The sequence below is a fragment of the Salvelinus alpinus genome, chromosome 8 (genome assembly GCF_045679555.1).
Source record: "Salvelinus alpinus chromosome 8, SLU_Salpinus.1, whole genome shotgun sequence".
NCBI lineage: Eukaryota > Metazoa > Chordata > Actinopteri > Salmoniformes > Salmonidae > Salvelinus > Salvelinus alpinus.
In genome coordinates, this window is record NC_092093.1 from 33,671,258 (window position 1) to 33,692,242 (window position 20,985).

Here is a 20,985-nt window from a genome sequence, read left to right on the forward strand (position 1 = left end):
GAGCGTACACATCTCACAGCAACGCAATCTATATCCATCCATTACATGTAGCTCAACTGATGTCTGACAGGTCTGTTAATAGCTAATATTTCAAGTCCTACAGTAGTGCAACAAGTCCTACAGTACTCACCAGAGTGTTGCTGAAAACAAGGGACAATAACTGCAAAATGTGTTGTCTTTGTTCAAATAACAGTCATGCATAATACAGGCAATTAACAAAACTGAATCATCTTAAAGAACAAAACAACCCAAAACATATTTCAATTCTGAATAATGTTTTTGAAATGACATTGTTACAGCTCACATAATCGGCACATACTCAGTGCTTATAAATCATGTATATCTGAGGTCTGTACTCTGTCAAGAAATTCCACAAGTGAATAAATTCACTGAAATGTGCCAGCGGCACTGGTGTAAATCAAGTAAACTTAAGGTATTAAAACCTCATACGGTACGGTTGTCTTTGCTGTTGGTTTGTTATACCTAGTGACCGAGAAAGGTATGATGATACGACCAAGCTCATGATGAAAGAGCAGTCAACCAACAAGTACTTTCCACCACCGGTAAACAAGTTTCCCTGACAAAAAATACAAGAATAGAAAGGTAAGACATAGTTATAATTATGAAAAAATAGTATTCACTGATGTTGTTGTTGATGTTTATCGTTGATGAGTGTATCTCATGGTGGGGGGGCTCTGCCCCCAGCCATTAGTCAGATCCACAGAAAACAACACACAGCACACAGCAGCATTTCCTCTGGTGGAACAGGAAATGGAGCTCTGGAACTTCAAAGTCAAGTTTCTTTTATTCTCTGGCCTACTTCTCAATACTTTGTCGAGTTGTTGTTGCTGACTGTGGATGCACGTGTCCTTGGAAAAAGACAGTTTACTGTACCACTGCAAAATGTATGGATAGATAGTAGATAGATACCATACAGCAGGCTGAGACAGCTACAGTCAAAACAAAGTCATTGCTCAGCCTTTACGCTCAGGCTTTCACAGTATGGGCTCTCAAGTCACCATGTATTGTCTATACAGTTGAAGTCGGAAATTTACATACACCTTAGCCAAATACATTTTCACGTCAGTTTTTCACAATTCCTGACATTTAATCCTAGTAAAAATGCCCTGTTTTAGGTCAGTTAGGATCACCACTTTATTTTAAGAATGTGAAACGTCAGATTAATAGTAGAGAGAATGATTTATTTCAGCTTTTATGTCTTTCATTACATTCCCAGTGGGTCAGAAGTTTACGTACACTCAATTAGTATTTGGTAGCATTGCCTTTAAATTGTTTAACTTGGGTCAAACGTTTCGGGTAGCCTTCCACAAGCTTCCCACAATAAGTTGGGGGAATTTTGGCCCATTCCTCCTTACAGAGCTGGTGTAACTGAGTCAGGTTGGTAGGCCTCCTTGCTCGCACAAGCTTTTTCAGTTCAGCCCACAAATTTTCTATGTGATTGAGGTCAGGGCTTTGTGATGGTCACTCCAATACCTTGACTTTGTTGTCCTTAAGCTATTTTGCCACAACTTTGGAAGTATGCATGGGGTCATTGTCCATTTGGAAGACCCATTTGCGACCAAGCTTAACTTCCTGACTGATGTCTTGAGATGTTGCTTCAATATATCCACATAATTTCCCTTCCTTTATGATGCCATTTATTTTGTGAAGTGCATCAATCCCTCCTGCAGCAAAGCAACCCCACAACATGATGCTGCCACCCCCGTGCTTCACGGTTGGGATGGTGTTCTTTGGCTTGCAAGCCTCACCCTTTTTCCTCCAAACACAACGATGGTCATTTTGGCCAAACAGTTCTATTTTTGTTTCATCAGACCAGAGGACATTTCTCCAAAAAGTATGATCTTTGTCCCCATGTGCAGTTGCAACCGTATTCTGGCTTTTGTATGGCGGTTTTGGAGCAGTGGCTTCTTCCTTGCTGAGCAGCCTTTCAGGTTATGTCGATATAGGACTTGTTTTACTGTGGATATTGATACTTTTGTACCTGTTTCCTCCAGCATCTTCACAAGGTCCTTTGCTGTTGTTCTGGGATTGATTTGCACTTTTTGCACCAAAGTACGTTCATCTCTAGGAGACAGAACGCGTCTCCTTCCTGAGCGGTATGACTGCTGCGTGGTCCCATGGTGTTTATACTTGCGTACAATTGTTTGTACAGATGAACGCGGTACCTTCAGGCATTTGGAAATTGCTTCCAAGGATGAACCAGACTTGTGGAGGTCTACAATTTATTTTCTTAGGTCTTGGCTGATTGTTTGAAGGTAGGACTTGAAATACATCCACAGGTACACCTCCAATTGACTCAAAGGATGTCAATTAGCCTATCAGAAGCTTTTGAAGCCATTACATCATTTTCTGGAATTTTCCAAGGTGTTTAAAGGCACAGTCAACTTAGTGTATGTAAACTTCTGATCCACTGGAATTGTGATACAGTGAATTATAAGTGAAATATTCTGTCTGTAAACAATTGTTGGAAAAATTACTTGCGTCATGCACAAAGTAGATGTCCTAACCGACTTGCCAAAACTATAGTTGGTTAACAACAAATTTGTGGAGTGGTTGAAAAACGAATTTTAATGACTCCAACCTAAGTGTATGTCAACTTCCGACTTCAACTGTACTTATCGTCCCTTCTGTTGTAGCGAGGACATCTAAGCTCAGATCCAATAGTTTCTTTCACACGGTCTTGAAACATGGACTCCTGACCATCAAGTCTCGAGCAACACCATTATCAGAAAAAGGTACACCTACTTGAAAATGCAGTGCCCTCCTTATTGAGACAGTGAAGCAAGTACTTGCAAGTAGTTAATTATCTGGTCCCATATTCACAGCACGCAATTACTACATCAAGTTTGTAAAGCTACAAATTTATTGGATGCATTTGCTGTTTGTTTTGGTTGTGTTTCAGATTATTTTGTACCCAATAGAAATTTATGGTAAATAATGTATTGTGTCATTTTGGAGTCACTTTTATTGTGAATGAGAATATGTGGATGTGTGGATGCTGCCATGTGGAAGCTGCCATATTACGGATAATCCTGAATGAATCGTGAATAATGATGAGTGAGAGGCACAAAAAGACTCACAAAAATGATAACCTCCACTGTTATTGTAATGGTGAGAGGTTAGCATGTCTTGGGGGTATGACATTTTTGTTTTTGTAACTTTTTGTCTGTAACTCACTCATCATTTCACGATTCATAAAAAAGTATCCGTAATCATATGGTACCATCTACATTGATGTATAAGTGTTAAGAAACATTTTCTATTCTTATTTACAATAATAGGGACTGCAAAATGTCACAATACATTATTTACCATTTATTTCTACTGGGCACAAAATAATCTGAAACACAACCAAACAAACAGCAAATGCATCCAACAAGTTTGTAGAGTCACAAGCTTGATGTAGTCATTGCGTGCCATGAATATAGGTCAAAATACTTACATTTGTACTACTTTGTCCCAATACTTTTGCTCACCTAAAATGGGGGGACTATGCACAAACAGTGCTGTAATTTCTAAACGGTTCAACCGATATGGATGAAAATACCCTCAAATTAAAGCTCTCAGTCAGCACTTTAACCTCATTGTCACTGTTTGATTTCAAATACAAACTTTTGTAGTACAGAGCCAAAATAAGAAACAAATGCTTCACTGTCCCAATAATTATGGAGGGCACTGTATTTCAGCAGTTGGCTGCTGCGCATAGAAGCAAACGCTATGATAGGAACATGACTGGATGATGAAGTCACCCACACCTATATATCACAGGATAACATCATAACACCATCTCACGATAATCCTTGTTGGTCATAAAAAAAACGTGTGGACAGTCATTGACTTGACCTCCTCTAGTGTTGCATTCTCATTACACACACTCCTCAGAGGATGAGAGAGAGAGAGAGGTTCTTCTGGTTAACAACGGGAGCTCCCATGAGTAATTCTACCATACTCAATATCCCACAATCCTTTACCGACATGCCAAGCAGCAAAATACAAGCTGATGCAGTTATTTACATGGAAGCAACACATTTAACATACAATACATAAAACAACATCACAGTGTAAGTAATGAGTGATAAGGCAATGTTCATGTGTGTATGCAGATCTGGGCAGATGTATACAGTAGGTGTTAGCATGCCTGTGAACCATATTTTATAACTTCTGACAATGAATGGACACGTTTACCGTAGGTGAAAACTCCTTGTCATCTTTGTAAGGGGGACTACATTTTAACTTTTTTTCATTAACTAATGATATGGCCATTTTTTGGCAAAAACAAATATATATCCTCTTTCTTGGCCAAACTATGATGCACAAAGCCACACAATTAAAAAAATATATTTTCTGAAGATCTTCCCCACTGGGCACAGACGTCAGTTCAACGTCTAGTTTTGATTTGCATTTGGTTGAATTGTCAACTAACGTGAATTCAACTTGAAATCAACGACAAATGTCACCATGTCATTAGACTTAGTATAAAGTTGGGTGAAAAGAATATGAAATGCCCTTACGTTGATTACTTAATCTAATCAGTTTTCCACGTTGATTCCACAATCTTCACATACATTTTTTGGGTCGAAATTACGTGGAAACAACGTTCATTCAACCTGTTTTTGCCCAGTGGGTCATTGTTTATTTGCGGTATCTTTTGTACTCTGGATTTGATGCGCAACTTCTACAATAGTGTCTCAAAATATGGTTTAGGATTTCCTGACACAGGTAAGGCACAGAGTGCAATATCAGCAGGGTATGACACACATCAACAGAAACCTACCGATATGGACATGTTCGGCCAAACTGAGTAACATTGTTCATTTGTTATTGCATATCATTTTCAGTGAGTTTCCTTAACAAAATAGAATCAAAACATGAAATAAAACTCCTAACTCCATTTATATCCGAGTGCCATAGATGTATGGCCCAAAAATCAATGTACAGACAAGTATTGCAATCATTAACTTGATGAATGTTGTGATGTAACAAAAATAATGATGTGAAGTAACCATTCAACAAACGTAAACTACACGATGTCATATCAAGATGTACATTATATACAGTACATTGAACTTCAGCCTAATTACAAATGAAATGCATGTGTACATTGCATTTGGTTGAAATGTACAGAAATGATCAATTCCATTTGCTGCTGAAGGTGATGTATCCATAACTTACACTCCTTTCATAATAAATACATCTACAGAAAAGCATAGATCACAAAGAACTCAACACTGAGCGCAAAAGGTGTAATCTAGAACCTAAAAGGGTTATTCGGCTGTCCCCATAGAAGAACCCTTTGAAGAATTCTTGTTGGTTCCAGATAGAACCATTTTGGTTCCAAGTATAACCCTTTCGGGTTCCATGTAGAACCCTGTTCGCAGAGGGTCTTACATGGAACCCAAAATGGTTCTACTTGGAACCAAAAACGGTTTTACCTGGAACAAAAAGGGTTCTCCTATTGGGACAGACAGAGATCCCTTTCGTAACCGTTTTTCTAAGAGTGTTGAAAAAGCAGCAAAGCCACAGCTAAAGGAAAGGAATTTAGGGACTTAGAAACTCACGGGAGCTCGACCGGTCATAGAAAAATAAATAATACTGTACTGTCCATCCATCCTTCCCCTTTAGTTCCTGATTGTCCTCCGTTTTCAATGAGAAGCCAGTGGGCCAGAAGTAAATACAAGCAGCGCCACCTGCTGGTTAACGTTGAAGTGCAGACTGAGATGAGGGAGCAGCATAGGGGTGAGGAGCTAGTCTACTGTCCCACTGCTCGGGCTTTTTGCTGCTGCACCTGCTGCATCATCATGGACTGCATGGCTGGGCTCATCGACACAGGGGTCACACCAGGGGTGGGAGGTAGCAAAGGGTAGTGGGCACTCTTTCCACCAATAAAAACACACTGCAAGACTGTTTGACCTGTAAGATACAATGAGGGAAAATAAGGAATAAATGAAGGATTTGTTATTTTTGCATGTGTTTGTATAACAGGAAGAAGAAGCATGATGCTGTGGCCAGTGACACTTTGCTTCAGTTTTCAATATCTTGAAAACTGCTGACATGCAAAACATTTTGGGACTGTATCAACAGTGGACTAATGAATCAAATACCAAAAGACAGTTTTTGAGTGGAGTTTCCCTTTAAGATGGACAGAACTTTCTCCATCAGTGATCTTACCCGACGTCTTCTTCTTGTCCGTGGCTCTCTCCTCAGTCTGAGAATCTTCTGACGTGGGATAAGAACACAGAGAATCAGAGATAGAACATGTATGAGAGTGAGAGGACAAAGACTATCTCAAGGTACCCAATGTATATATTCTCCTTGTATAAATACACAATGTGATGGCTCTCTCTTACCCCTACTGTAGATTTAATATATCCATTACAGAGAATGGAATTTCAAAGCAGACCCTTTCAAGCCCAATGGGACTTCTCCAGCCCTGTGGAGACTACAGGGATGCAGAGAATGTGTGTGGCTGTGCAGACATGAGAAAGGCTCACTCTCCTGGGGAATTCTGATCAGAAAGTCTATAGTAGTCCACTGGGGAAAATGGACTGTGAATTTCAATGATACAGATGACCTTAAAAACTCCTGCGATGGATGAAGAAAGGAGAATCATTTCCCCATTAGAAAGAGATGTTTTAAATGTTTTTAATCTAATCAAATATGACACAGGGTTTTTGTTCGGTCCTCAGGGAGAAAAACAGAGAATCCACAGCATAAATCCAAACCGCAAAACTAGCTGACCTGTTGCTAAATAAGGAAAATATGGCTAAATGCTGGAACCTTGGATACACTTAACTAATAAGATGAATGCATTAACAACCGCAATTACCTCAGGAAGCGGAGCTGTTACCATAGTCAAAATAAAGAAAAACCCTTGAATGAGTAGGTGTCTCCAAACTTTTGACTGGCACTGCATATCAAAGAACATGACATATTATTTTTTAAATATATCATCATATATTCAAAACCTATATATAAACGTGACATACATTTTAAAATATAAGATCTTATATTTTAATAACATATATAAGTCACCCCCCATTTATTGCTTTGAAATCTATTCCAGAAACATTTTAGTTTTTTAAATGGCATATATTTATAAACAATACATACATTTTACATGTAGGAATAAATTATTTTCTAATTGCATTTAGTGTTAAGTATGATTACTTTGTTGTTTCCTGTATCTACTGTATATGACACCTGCCAAATCATTTTGAGATTAGATTGGGATGGCGTAGACTATTGTAGGTTTATGATTTGTGATTGAAAAGTTTTAAAACACACAAAAACCTATCTAAGAATGAATGTTTATTTTTGTACAGTATAGTTGTGGCTGCCCATAAGGTTATGGATGTCACGTTCTGACCATAGTTCTTTTGTGTTTTCTTGTTTTAGTGTTGGTCAGGACGTGAGCTGGGTGGGCATTCTATGTTTTATGGTTCTCAATCAAGAGGCAGGTGTTTGTCATTGTCTCTGATTGGGAACCATATTAAGGTAGCCTGTTTTGTGTTGGGATTTGTGGGTGGTTGTCTTCTGTCTTTGTGTTCTCTGCACCAGATAGGACTGTTTCGGTTTGCCACGTTTGTTATTTTGTATTTGTATAGTGTTCACGTTATCGTCTCTTTATTAAAACATGTTGAACACGGAATACGCTGCGTCTTGGTCCGATCCCTGCTACACCTCCTCTTCAGACGAAGAGGAGGAAGGCTGCCGTTACAATGGAATCACATTGTATTTATTAAACATGGTTAAGATGTTGTTGTTTTAATCCATGACTGTATATCGTTGAAATCCACGTTTATTTGGGCCTGAGCCCTCCAAGGACTTCCTTTGGGTATTGTTCATGCCTTTTGCGACCAGCAGGAGGCGGGGGAGCACAGTGGTTTGTGTCCCCCCTCCCCTCAACAACACTCGAAGAAGTGACAACTAACCGTTTCTCTTCCTGTCTCTTTTTCTTTGTTCTCTTAAACAGATACAGTGCATTCGGAAAGTATTCAGACCCCTTGACTTTTTTCACATTTTGTTACGTTATAGCCTTATTCTAAAATGGATTACAAAGTTTTTCCCTCTCATCAATCTACACACAATACCCCATAATGACAAAACAAAAACAGTTATTTTGCACATAAAAAAACTGAAATATCACATTTACATAAGTATTCAGACCCTTTACTCAGTACTTTGTTGATGCACTTTTGGCAGCAATTACAGCATCAAGTCTTCTTGGGTATGGCACACCTGTATTTGGGGAGTTTCTCCCATTCTTCTCTGCAGATCCTCTCAAGCTCTGTCAGGTTGGATGGGGAGCGTCGCTGCACAGCTATTTTCAGGTCACTCCAGAGATGTTTGATTTGAGTTCAAGTCTGGGCTCTGGCTGGGCCACTCAAGGACATTCAGAGACTTGTCCCAAAGCCACTCCTGCATTGTTTTGGCTGTGTGCTTAGGGTCGTTGGAAGATGAACCTTCGTCCCAGCCTGAGGTCCTTAGTGTTAATTCGAAATGACACAACGACAAGGTTCCAGTTTAACAAAGTTTACTATACTATATGAACACACTACAAGTAGCCATTACACTCGAGGCTAGGTCCAACAACGACAAGACTTCCTGCACATGCGCACTGAATGATAGCCCAGATAAAGTCATCAACATGACAGGCAAGTACTCCAGTCACATTGCAGTCTTTATCAAGCCAATAGAAGACTGCAGGATCCACTTGTGACATTTTTCCACCTGTATTCAGCATTGTTGCCTTGACTTTGTTGTACCAGTAGAGTACTTGCTGTACTTAGAACTTAGAACTTCCGGCGCCGAAAAGAGATGGCCGCCTCGCTTCGCGTTCCTTGGAAAATATGCAGTATTTTGTTCTTTTATGTGTTATTTCTTACATCGGTACCCCAGGTAATCTTAGGTTTCATTACATACAGTCGGGAGGAACTACTGAATATACGATTAACGTCAACTCATCATCGTTCCTACCAGGAATATGACTTTCCCGAAACGGATCCAGTGTTTTGCCTTCCACCCAATACAATGGATCTGATCCCAGCCGGCGACCCTGTGCGACGCCGAAAAAGGGGCAAACGAGGCGGTCTCGTGGTCAGGCTTCGGAGACGGGCACATCGCGCTCCACTCCCTAGCATACTACTCGCCAATGTCCAGTCTCTTGACAATAAGGTTGATGAAATCCGAGCACGGGTAGCATTCCAGAGAGACATCAGGGATTGCAACGTGCTCTGCTTCACGGAAACATGGCTAACTCAAGGGACGCTAACGGAGTCGGTGCAGCCAGCTGGTTTCTTCATGCATCGCGCCGACAGAAACAAACATCTTTCCGGTAAGAAGAGGGGCGGGGGGGTATGCCTTATGATTAACGAGAAGTGGTGTGATCATCATAACAACACACAGGAACTCAAGTCATTCTGTTCACCTGATCTAGAACTCCTCACAATCAAATGTCGACCGCATTATCTACCAAGGGAATTCTCTTCAATCATAATCACAGCCGTATATATTCCCCCCCAAGCAGATGGCCCTGAACGAACTTTATCTGACTCTTTGTAAACTGGAAACCACACACCCTGAGGCTGCATTCATCGTAGCTGGGGATTTTAACAAGGCTAATCTAAAAACAAAACTCCCTAAACTCTATCAGCATATCGATTGTGCTACCAGGGCTGGAAAAACCCTAGATCATTGTTATACTAATTTCCGCGACGCATATAAGGCCCTCCCCCGCCCCCCTTTCGGAAAAGCTGACCACGACTCCATTTTGTTGATTCCAGCCTACAAACAGAAACTCAAACAACAAGCTCCCGCGCTCAGGTCTGTTCAACGCTGGTCCGACCAATCTGAATCCACGCTTCAAGACTGCTTCGATCACGCGGATTGGAATATGTTCCGCATCGCGTCCAACAACAATATTGACGAATATGCTGATTCGGTGAGCGAGTTCATTAGGAAGTGCATTGACGATGTCGTACCCACAGCAACGATTAAAACATTCCCAAACCAGAAACCGTGGATTGACGGCAGCATTCGCGTGAAACTGAAAGCGCGAACCACTGCTTTTAACCAGGGCAAGGTGACCGGAAGCATGACCGAATACAAACAGTGTAGCTATTCTCTCCGCAAGGCAATCAAACAGGCTAAGTCCCAGTACAGAGACAAAATCGAGTCGCAATTCAACAGCTCAGACACAAGAGGTATGTGGCAGGGTCTACAGTCAATCACGGATTACAAAAAGAAAACCAGCCCCGTCGCGGACCAGGATGTCTTGCTCCCAGACAGGCTAAACAACTTTTTTGCCCGCTTTGAGGACAATACAGTGCCACTGACACGGCCCCCTACCAAAACCTGCGGGCTCTCCTTCACTGCAGCCGAGGTGAGTAAAACATTTAAACGTGTTAACCCTCGCAAGGCTGCAGGCCCAGACGGCATTCCCAGCCGCGTCCTCAGAGCATGCGCAGACCAGCTGGCTGGTGTGTTTACGGACATATTCAATCAATCCTTATCCCAGTCTGCTGTTCCCACATGCTTCAAGAGGGCCACCATTGTTCCTGTTCCCAAGAAAGCTAAGGTAACTGAGCTAAACGACTACCGCCCCGTAGCACTCACTTCCGTCATCATGAAGTGCTTTGAGAGACTAGTCAAGGACCATATCACCTCCACCCTACCGGACACCCTAGACCCACTCCAATTTGCTTACCGACCCAATAGGTCCACAGACGACGCAATCGCAACCACACTGCACACTGCCCTAACCCATCTGGACAAGAGGAATACCCATGTGAGAATGCTGTTCATCGATTACAGCTCAGCATTCAACACCATAGTACCCTCCAAACTCGTCATCAAGCTCGAGACCCTGGGTCTCGACCCCGCCCTGTGCAACTGGGTCCTGGACTTCCTGACGGGCCGCCCCCAGGTGGTGAGGGTAGGTAACAACATCTCCACCCCGCTGATCCTCAACACTGGGGCCCCACAAGGGTGCGTTCTGAGCCCTCTCCTGTACTCCCTGTTCACCCACGACTGCGTGGCCATGCACGCCTCCAACTCAATCATCAAGTTTGCGGATGACACTACAGTGGTAGGCTTGATTACCAACAACGACGAGACGGCCTACAGGGAGGAGGTGAGGGCCCTCGGAGTGTGGTGTCAGGAAAATAACCTCACACTCAACGTCAACAAAACAAAGGAGATGATTGTGGACTTCAGGAAACAGCAGAGGGAGCACCCCCCTATCCACATCGACGGGTCAGTAGTGGAGAAGGTGGAAAGTTTTAAGTTCCTCGGTGTACACATCACGGACAAACTGAATTGGTCCACCCACACAGACAGCGTTGTGAAGAAGGCGCAGCAGCGCCTCTTCAACCTCAGGAGGCTGAAGAAATTCGGCTTGTCACCAAAAGCACTCACAAACTTCTACAGATGCACAATCGAGAGCATCCTGTCGGGCTGTATCACCGCCTGGTACGGCAACTGCTCCGCCCACAACCGTAAGGCTCTCCAGAGGGTAGTGAGGTCTGCAGAACGCATCACCGGGGGCAAACTACCTGCCCTCCAGGACACCTACACCACCCGATGTCACAGGAAGGCCATAAAGATCATCAAGGACAACAACCACCCAAGCCACTGCCTGTTCACCCCGCTATCATCCAGAAGGCGAGGTCAGTACAGGTGCATCAAAGCAGGGACCGAGAGACTGAAAAACAGCTTCTATCTCAAGGCCATCAGACTGTTAAACAGCCACCACTAACATTTAGCGGCCGCTGCCAACATACTGACTCAACTCCAGCCACTTTAAAAATGGGAATTGATGGAAATTATGTAAAAATGTACCACTAGCCACTTTAAACAATGCCACTTAATATAATGTTTACATACCCTACATTACCCATCTCATATGTATATACTGTACTCTATATCATCTACTGCATCTTGCCATCTTTATGTAATACATGTACCACTAGCCACTTTAAACTATGCCACTTTATGTTTACATACCCTACAGTACTCATCTCATATGTATATACCGTACTCTATACCATCTACTGCATCTGCCATGCCGTTCTGTACCACCACTCATTCATATATCTTTATGTACATATTCTTTATCCCTTTACACTTGTGTGTGTGTGTGTAAGGTAGTAGTTGTGGAATTGTTAGGTTAGATTACTTGTTGGTTATTACTGCATTGTCGGAACTAGAAGCACAAGCATTTCGCTACACTCGCATTAACATCTGCTAACCATGTGTATGTGACTAATAAAATTTGATTTGATTTGATTTGATTTAGAGTGATCCATCTGCCAGTCCATACACACACTTTTTTAGTTTCCACAGTGTTCCTTCGCTTTTAGCTTCGGGCGGAGGTCGGATGTGAATGTCCCTTGACAGCTCTGTTCCCTGCAAAAATCCAGATTTGATGTCTATGGAATTAAGTTTCCATTTTTTCTGGCAGATCACTGACATCAGCAATCTGAGTGACTCTGAGGCGCATGTCGGTGAGTCTTTTGAGAGTTCTTTAGCAGCCAGCTCCTCAAAACCTCTAGCCACTAGACGTGCTTTAGGCACTATTCCAGTTAAGGATTCTTTAAGGGTCCACACCCACCTTGTTGAGACGCATTTTTGGCCAATGTCTTTGACTTCCTCAAACACTCCATTTTTCCTCCAATTACTGAGCTCATCTAGCTTAGCTGAGCCAAATGACACGTCCTTTGTTTCAAGTACATCATCATTTTGAATGTCATTCTGTTTTTCTCGATTTTCCATTGATTCAATTCTGATATTATCTACAAGTGACAGGTCAGCTGACCCTGTTGTACCAGAAAGTGTAGCTGGTTCAGAGTACTGCAAGTTGTACCAGTTCTTGTGTTTTACTTTTCCTGCTCGTCCAATGACGGTTGCTGTATGTGGAATACCACTTTCTCTGTCCATGTATTTAACAGTTTGTCCTGTTTTCAGATTGGAACAACCATGTTCTCTTAACACATATGGCTGTTGTTGAATGTTTTCCTCATTTGAACGCTCAATAGTATTACCTGTGGCATGGTTAAAGGTCTCTGCTCCATTTCCTGTGTCAGTTTCAGTGTCCATATCATTGGATGTGACATCTGGTAGGTTTGTGTCTGTTACTGTGTCCTTTTTGTCATTTTCATTAGGAGACTGATTCTCAGCTACAGCCCCTCTATCTTGTTGATCATTTACTTTCCGCAATCTTGAGTGATGCACCCTGACAATCATGCCTTCGTGCCTCACAAATATCACCACACCATCTTGACCAATGACTACTCCCGGTCCTTTCCACTCTTGACAGTCAACTCGTTTGTAGTACACTTTGTTTCCAGTTTCGTACTTCTCATCATCATTATTCCCTGAACTGCTGAGTAACTTCTGAAGTCTGTCAACTGTATCATGTCCAAACTGTTTGTAAAGCTTTTGCAATACTTTGTGTTTTTCTTTAGTGCTCATGTTCTCTGTGACTGTCAGAATCTCCATGTGCTCTGTGTCAGTCAGAATCTCATTTTTGCATGGACTCTGTGAGATGCCTTTGTCTAAAATGTTTACACAATAGTGGCCTGAGGTAGTAAGTTCAAGAGTCACTGGTTGTTTAAACATCACTGCCTTGTCATTTTTTATGTCTAGTACAGCCTCTGCCTTCTTGAGGGAAGCTTTGCTTAATAGTAAGGGGATATCTGTAGGGACCACCTCTGTTTCAATGTGACACTTAGTCTGACCAATTTTTGCTGGTATCTTAACTCTCTTGGTAGAATGGACAATTCTCCCATCTCCAAATTTGAAAGCTCTTTTGCTTGGTGTGTCAATCATATTTTGTACTTCTTTCATATTTAGTTCACTGACATAGCTATCAAGCCATTTTGCACCACACACTGTCCGTGTACATGCAGTATCAATCACAGCAGATCCTAAGGATTCAACTATAAAAATCTCAGTATCAGATTCATTTGAAAACAGTGTAATGTTACACTGCTCTATCTCTGTGTTTACATTTTCCTCTGTTCATTTTTATGAGGACAGTCTTTAACCCAATGGTAAGTGCTTTGACAAATTGCACATTTCGATCTCCTTCCATATTTGTCCAGTGGATTTGTGCCGGGAAATGGCGCCCTCTTCTGGTTGTCTTGAGAACGTGACTTGTTGGCGCCTTTTCTGTGCTGCTCGGTGTAATATGCTGCGTCACTCACTTGCATTCCATCTGTTATTGGCGCGACAGACGTCTTCTCACCAAATATTATTTTTAGTGCCGACTTCATAGATGCAAAAGTCAGCACAGTACAAGCAGTCAAAGCCAACTGTTTCTCCCTACCATCTAGACAAGCAGTGTCTAGCAACCTGAACCCTAACACTGCATCTGGGAGAACCATGTCGTACTTGCGCATTCTATTGTACCTCTGTTCGAAATCAATGATGTAGTCCGCCATTGCAACCGAAATATCTCTCGTAACACTGTCAAAGTTTGAATATGCCTCGTAGGCACGGTCTTTCTCTTCTTTAAGAAATACAGAATCCAGTGCTGTGATCAAAGTTCCCATACCGTCATCCTTGTTCAAATCCTCAACGGATATTTCCAGTGCTGTATCTCTCGCTCTTCCCTCAAGCGATAATACCACCGCAAGTGCTTGCTTTTTCGCGTCCAGATTAGTAACGCGTGTCCAGATTCCCAGTTCATTTTTCCAACTTTTTTCTTCTCGTCGAAGCGAGGTGGCACGTTGTAGTTAGAAACCATCCTCTGCTACCAATGTTAATTCGAAATGACACAATGACAAGGTTCCAGTTTAACAAAGTTTACAATACTATATGAACACAATACAAGTAGCCATTACACTCGAGGCTAGGTCCAACGACAAGACTTCCTGCGCATGCGCACTCTTGACTGAGTGATAGCCCCGTAATAACAGAAATATAGGGATACTTAAAACATGAACTTAACACTTAGTGCTCTGAGTGCTCCATTCTGAGTGCTCCATTCATATTTTCCTCGATCCTGACTAGTCTCCCAGTCCATGCCACTTAAAAACATCCCCACAGCATGATACTGCCACCACTATGCTGCACCATAGGGATGGTGCCAGGTTTCCTCCAGATGTGAAGCTTGGCATTCAGGCAAAAGAGTTCAATCTTGGTTTTATCAGACCGGAGAATCTTGTTTCTCATGGTCTGAGAGTCCTTTAGGTGCCTTTTGGCAAACTCCAAGGGGGCTGTCATGTGCCTTTTACTGAGGAGTGGCTTCCATCTGGCCACTACCATAAAGGCCTGATTAGTGGAGTGCTGCCGAAATGGTTGTCCTTCTGGAAGGTTCTCCCATCTCCACAGAGGAACTCTGGAGCTCTGTCAGAGTGACCATCAGGTTCTTGGTCACCTCCCTGACCACTGGGTCAGGCATTAATGGTCAAGGATTTCTCCCCCGATTGCGCATTTTAATAAATGTGCAAACATTTCTAAAACCTGTTTTCGCTTTGTCATTATGGGGTGTTGTGTGTAGAATTGTTTTATTTAATTAATTTTAGAAGACTGTAACGTAACAAAATGTGGGAAAAGTCAAGAGGTCTGAATACTTTCCGAATGCACTTTGTGGTCACCAACAGAAGGGCGAACCCAGACACATCACAGGATCTATAAAGCTGAAGCATCAGTTTAGAATGTTTTCTCACCACCAAATATGGTAGTGAGAGGAAGTCCAGTCGCGGGTAGTGGGAGAGGATGGAACTAGGTGAACCTGGGCCGACATTCTGCTCATATACGGATAACAGGCGTTGTGTCAGAGATACATTGCCTGTGAAGAGGCTTCTAGGAAGAGGCTAGGTTCACCCAAACCAACACTGTTTCGGGTGGGAATGTCCATTTTACTCATTCCAATTCTATGCGACAATGGCTGTGGTACAAGTATGTCTATGTATGTATTATCTCTAGTGTTGTACAGATAAGCCAGAGTCATTCTCTAATCTTACTTCACTTGCACACACTGTCCATGTGTAACTCTGTGTTGTTGTTTGTGTCACGCTGTTTTGCTTTATCTTGTCCAGGTCGCAGTTGTAAATGAGAGCTTGTTCTCAACTGGGCTACCTGGTTAAATAAAGGTGAAACCAAAAAATACATTATCTTCAGAACTAACTCAAATTTGAATATCTGGCTGTGTCATTATGACTTTGGAGAATTATTATGACACACTTATTTCATTTGAAAAAATGATAGGTGGCAAAGCTAAAAGGAGAGAAGACTGGGAGAAAAAGTGAAAAGGGTACTGCAATAACTGCCGAGTAGTTTTTTGTTCATCAATTTCAAATGAGCATTTGACAGTGTGCGGGTATAGTCATGATATTTTTAAAGAGACTATGACATCACTCATGGCATGCTAACTTCAATAATCTCCAAACTGCATGCAGAGATATACATGGTATTCATGAGTTAATCTCTGGGTAAGTAGAAAAACGACCTAAATCTCGAAATCTGTCAGTATCCCTTTAAAAATGAATACCCCATAACAGGTTGTGGTCAATTTCTATTTAATATAAGTGAAGATGTTAAAAAAGGATAGTTCACTTTTTTACACCAAATAGTCAGATGGCTAACAAAAAAAACACACATTTGACTAAGTTAAATGTTTGTGGCTAAATCCCCTCAAGTTAATAGTGACTATTTAAACAACTTTGAATTATGGATTACAGTTCCCTACTGGCCCATAGACTACATTCAGGGTAAGGAACCATCTGACTGGCTATAAGGTGTAAACAAGTGAACTATCCCTTAATTAAATGTACAAGTCAATCATTGTAAATAGGGCATTAATGGTCAAGGATTTCTTATTAAACTGAATCTTTTCACATTGATGTATGAGCCCAAACCCAACCCCTAACTGTTCTATGTTCTCTTTATCTTACAATTGTTTCTTTCCCACCACAGATACTGTCATGAAGCGCTTCCCGGATGCAAGAAAGGGACAAGCGGGAACGGCTTAAAACAGTAAAATGGCTGAATTGAGAAGCGATGAGAGAAAAAATGTAAGGTATAGGATTAAATTAGGTTTGTGTTTTGTGTAATTTTTTCCTAATGTTTTATTACCAAGTATCACTGAAATAATGCTCCTGAAACATATATGTTAACACATATTGTTAACATGTATTGTGACATATTGTCACGTTCTGACCTTAGTTCCTTTGTTTGGTCTTTTGTTTTAGTATGGTCAGGGCGTGAGTTGGGTGGGTTGTCTATGTTAGTTTTTCTATGATTTTCTATTTCTGTGTTTGGCCTGATATGGTTCTCAATCAGAGGCAGCTGTCAATTGTTGTCCCTGATTGGGAACCATATTTAGGTAGCCTGTTTTCTGTTGGGTTTTGTGGGTGGTTATTTTCAGTCTTTGTGTGTCTGCACCAGATAGAACTGTTTCGGTTTTCACTTTGTTGTTTTTGTATTTTGAGTTGTTCACTTCCATTAATTAAGATGAACAATTACCACGCTGCGCATTGGTCCTCTGATCCTTCAAACTTCTCCTCCTCAGACGAGGAGGAAGACGACAGCCGTTACACATATAAGGGACATTAATGTAATAAACATTTCAATACTATGTGTCAAGCATATATGTCGTTTTTCTTTGCTTATTTGAGCTGTTTTTGCCATAATATGGACTTGGTCTTTTATCAAATAGGGCTGTCTTCTGTATACCAGCCCTACCCTGTCACAACACAACTGATTGGCTCAAACGCATTATGGAAAGAAATTCCACAAATTAACTTTTAACAAGGCACACCTGTTAATTGAAATGCATTCCAGATGACTACCTCATGAAGCTGGTTGAGAGATTGCCAAGAGTGTGCAAAGCTGTCACCAAGGCAAAGGGTGGCTACTTTGAAGAATCTCAAATGTAAGATAGATTTAGATTTGTTTAACCCTTTTTTGGTTAATACATGATTCCATGTGTGTTATTTCATAGTTTTGATGTTGTCACTATTATTCTACAATATAGAAAATAGTAAATATAAAGAAAAACCCTGGAATGAGTAGGTGTGTCCAAACTTTTGACTGGTACTGTATGTGAATATAAGGCAGAAATATATGTCACATATATGAAAAGGGCCAATTCATGTATATTTCAACATATACTGTATGAGACATACACTACCGTTCAAAAGTTTGGGGTCACTTAGAAATGTCCTTGTTTTTGAAAGAGAAGCACATTTTTTGTCCATTAAAATAACATCAAATTGATCAGAAATACAGTGTAGACATTGTTAATGTTGTAAATGACTATTGTAGCTGGAAACAGACGCCTCACAAGTCCTCAACTTGCAGCTTCATTAAATAGTACCCGCAAAACACCAGTCTCAACGTCAACAGTGAAGAGACGACTCCGGGATGCTGGCCTTCTAGGCAGAGTTGCAAAGAAAAAGCCATATCTCAGACTGGCCAATAAAAAGAAAAGATTAAGATGGGCAAAAGAACACAGACACTGGACAGAAGAACTCTGAACTCTCAGAAGAAGGCCCGCATCCCGGAGTCGCTTCTTCACTGTTGACGTTGAGACTGGTGTTTTGTGGGTACTATTTAATGAAGCTGCCACTTATATGTGTGGATACATATATAAGCATTTATGGGTATATATGTTTCCACCATATACAGTATGCCCATACAAAACATATACATGGTATATATACTGTACTGTATGTTTGTTTACCATAACCTAAGTGTAGAGAGAGGGAAGGTCATGGCAGGGAACACAAGCATGACTACAACCCTTATTTAAAAGAAAGCAACTGCTGCAGGTCTTAAAATATATATACTGTATATATCAGTCAGTTTGCTATAATATTATACATACAGTACATGTAGTATTGCATAAGGTTCAGGGTGCGGTGTGAGGTTAATCACACAGGACGTGAGGAGAGAGTGACTTGGAAGATGGGTCAGGAAGGGATGGGACTAGAATATCAAGAATCCCCTGGTTCACGCATTAGAACATCCCCCTAATGTCTTTAACGCATTTGGTTTCAAATCCAGCAAGTGTTATTACTATTTATCACTAGGCATAATCTCTCTCAATAACTAAATGCTGGCTCCATGAACAGTGTTTAATAGCACATCATCAACATCATTAATTTACTCCCAATAAATCACCACAGAGCAATTAACAGTAGAGAGAGAATCCTATTCTCTTTGAGTTGACCAGTAGAGTGGAAGATATAGCTACTACCTTAGTCCTGAGTAGAAGCTAAAGAAGATTCTGCACCAATCTCTAGAAATGGTAAACATATGATAATTCTAATGTGAAATTGCAAGGGAAACTGTTGCTACAGTAGCTAATTAATAAAAATCATATTTGCATATGATCAACATTACATCAATTGTACAAATTATGTGTAAATATGAAATCATAAAAAAATCACATATATATGACTCCCACTTCCAGACTACTGTAGCAGTAAATGTTTTACGCATTACATTTGGATTTTACTAGTCTGGGACCACACACTGAGATAATCCTAAATAGTAAATGCATCAAAAAATCATTAGGTTAGACAGAGCACCACCATGCTACATCCGTATCTCTCATTTGAATCAAGCACAGGCACAAGGCATTGGTATTTACTCACTTGCTTCACCAGGGGTCTTTACTTCTTTTTCTGAAATCATAGGAAAAAAAGAATCAAGCATAAATAATCAAAAGACATCAATAATGTATGAACTGTTTGAGGAAAGGTATCATTTGATACTTTGAGCCAACATACCTTGAGCCTCTTTCACAGCTTTCTTCTCAGTCTTCTCAGCCTTCTCAGTCTTCGTAGTCTTCTCAGCCTTCTCAGTCTTCTTAGCCTTCTCAGTCTTCTCAGTCTTCTCAGCCTTCTCAGCCTTCTCAGTCTTCTTAGCCTTCTCAGTCTTCTCAGCCTTCTTAGTCTTCTCAGCCTTCTCAGTCTTCTCAGCCTCCTCAGTCTTCTCAGCCTTCTCAGTCTTCTCAGCTTTATCTATGAGAAGATACAAATGCCATTTAACCTGTTCTTCAAACTCTGTTTATAATCTCAAACGTTTTCTCCTCAAACTGTAACACAAAGTGACATGGCTGTAATTGCAGTTTTGCCATGCATAAACGTCCTCTCTAATCAAGTGACGAGAGACTGATTTTATTTTTCATGTGTTGTTTGTTCCGGGAAAATGTACATAATGATTGATGTGAAAGAGAATCATGCAACGCTTATTCAAAACAGATCTGTGCTGTCGAGTACCCAAAGTAATTCTGCCGGGCCTTTGTCTAAAGCCATGGCGTTTGAAGGATCCAATTTCTTCTTGTCAACTAGTGTTTTGTGTTTAATAAGCATGAGAAAGTTAACTGATGCTGGCATGTAGTCAACCTATCACTATAATACTATACCATTATGCGTGGCATGCTATTCAATATAAATGTGCCGCTTTACAAAACACTATAATAGAGAAGAAGAGGGCATCCAGTGATGAGAATATGACATTTACAAGGCTGATCCATGGACAAGGAGCCCCTCAACAAAACAATGAATAATAAAAAATATATGCATTTGATGGTGCTATTTAGCATGACAGATGTATTCAAACCCTTGAAACCACTTCTTTGTGGCTTCTCCAGTTTTAGGCAAGATAAGGAATGCATTAAGCCCCACATGGATTCACGTGGTAAACAAACAAAAGACAGGAAGTGACCTGCTTATCAAAACAAAGGAGATGTCTTGCTTCGGGATTGAATATTTACTTACGTGGTTTAGTGGGCTGGGCTGTCTTCACAGAGTGTGTGGCTTTAGCTTTGGCTGAAAGAAAAAAATAAACCATAAGTACATTTACAATAATAATACAATAATACATTTACAAGCATTTAGTGTATGCCGGGATCAGATAAAGGTTTTGCACCATGTACATTATTCAGCAACAATGTATTATTCAACTGTAATTATGTAAACAGCTTTTGAATTAGTTGAAATTTGAACAAGT

The 20,985-nt window shown here is 40.9% G+C and overlaps 1 protein-coding gene across 20 annotated transcripts in view; it reads right to left on the minus strand.

Annotated features, from left to right (window-relative positions):
• Positions 1–3,323: 3,323 nt before the first annotated feature.
• trdn (triadin) overlaps positions 3,324–20,985 on the minus strand; it is a 55,887-nt gene continuing 38,225 nt past the window's right edge. For 19 of the 20 annotated variants that reach the window (XM_071413586.1, XM_071413578.1, XM_071413581.1 and 16 more), the window contains 5 exons: positions 20,754–20,804; positions 19,761–19,994; positions 19,626–19,655; positions 6,190–6,237; positions 3,324–5,931 (listed from right to left, as the gene is read on the minus strand). In XM_071413586.1, the coding sequence (XP_071269687.1) occupies positions 5,771–5,931; positions 6,190–6,237; positions 19,626–19,655; positions 19,761–19,994; positions 20,754–20,804 (524 nt within the window). In that variant the 3' untranslated portion in view covers positions 3,324–5,770. The remainder of the gene's footprint in view (positions 5,932–6,189; positions 6,238–19,625; positions 19,656–19,760; positions 19,995–20,753; positions 20,805–20,985) is intronic. The other variant, XM_071413574.1, reaches the window with a different exon arrangement.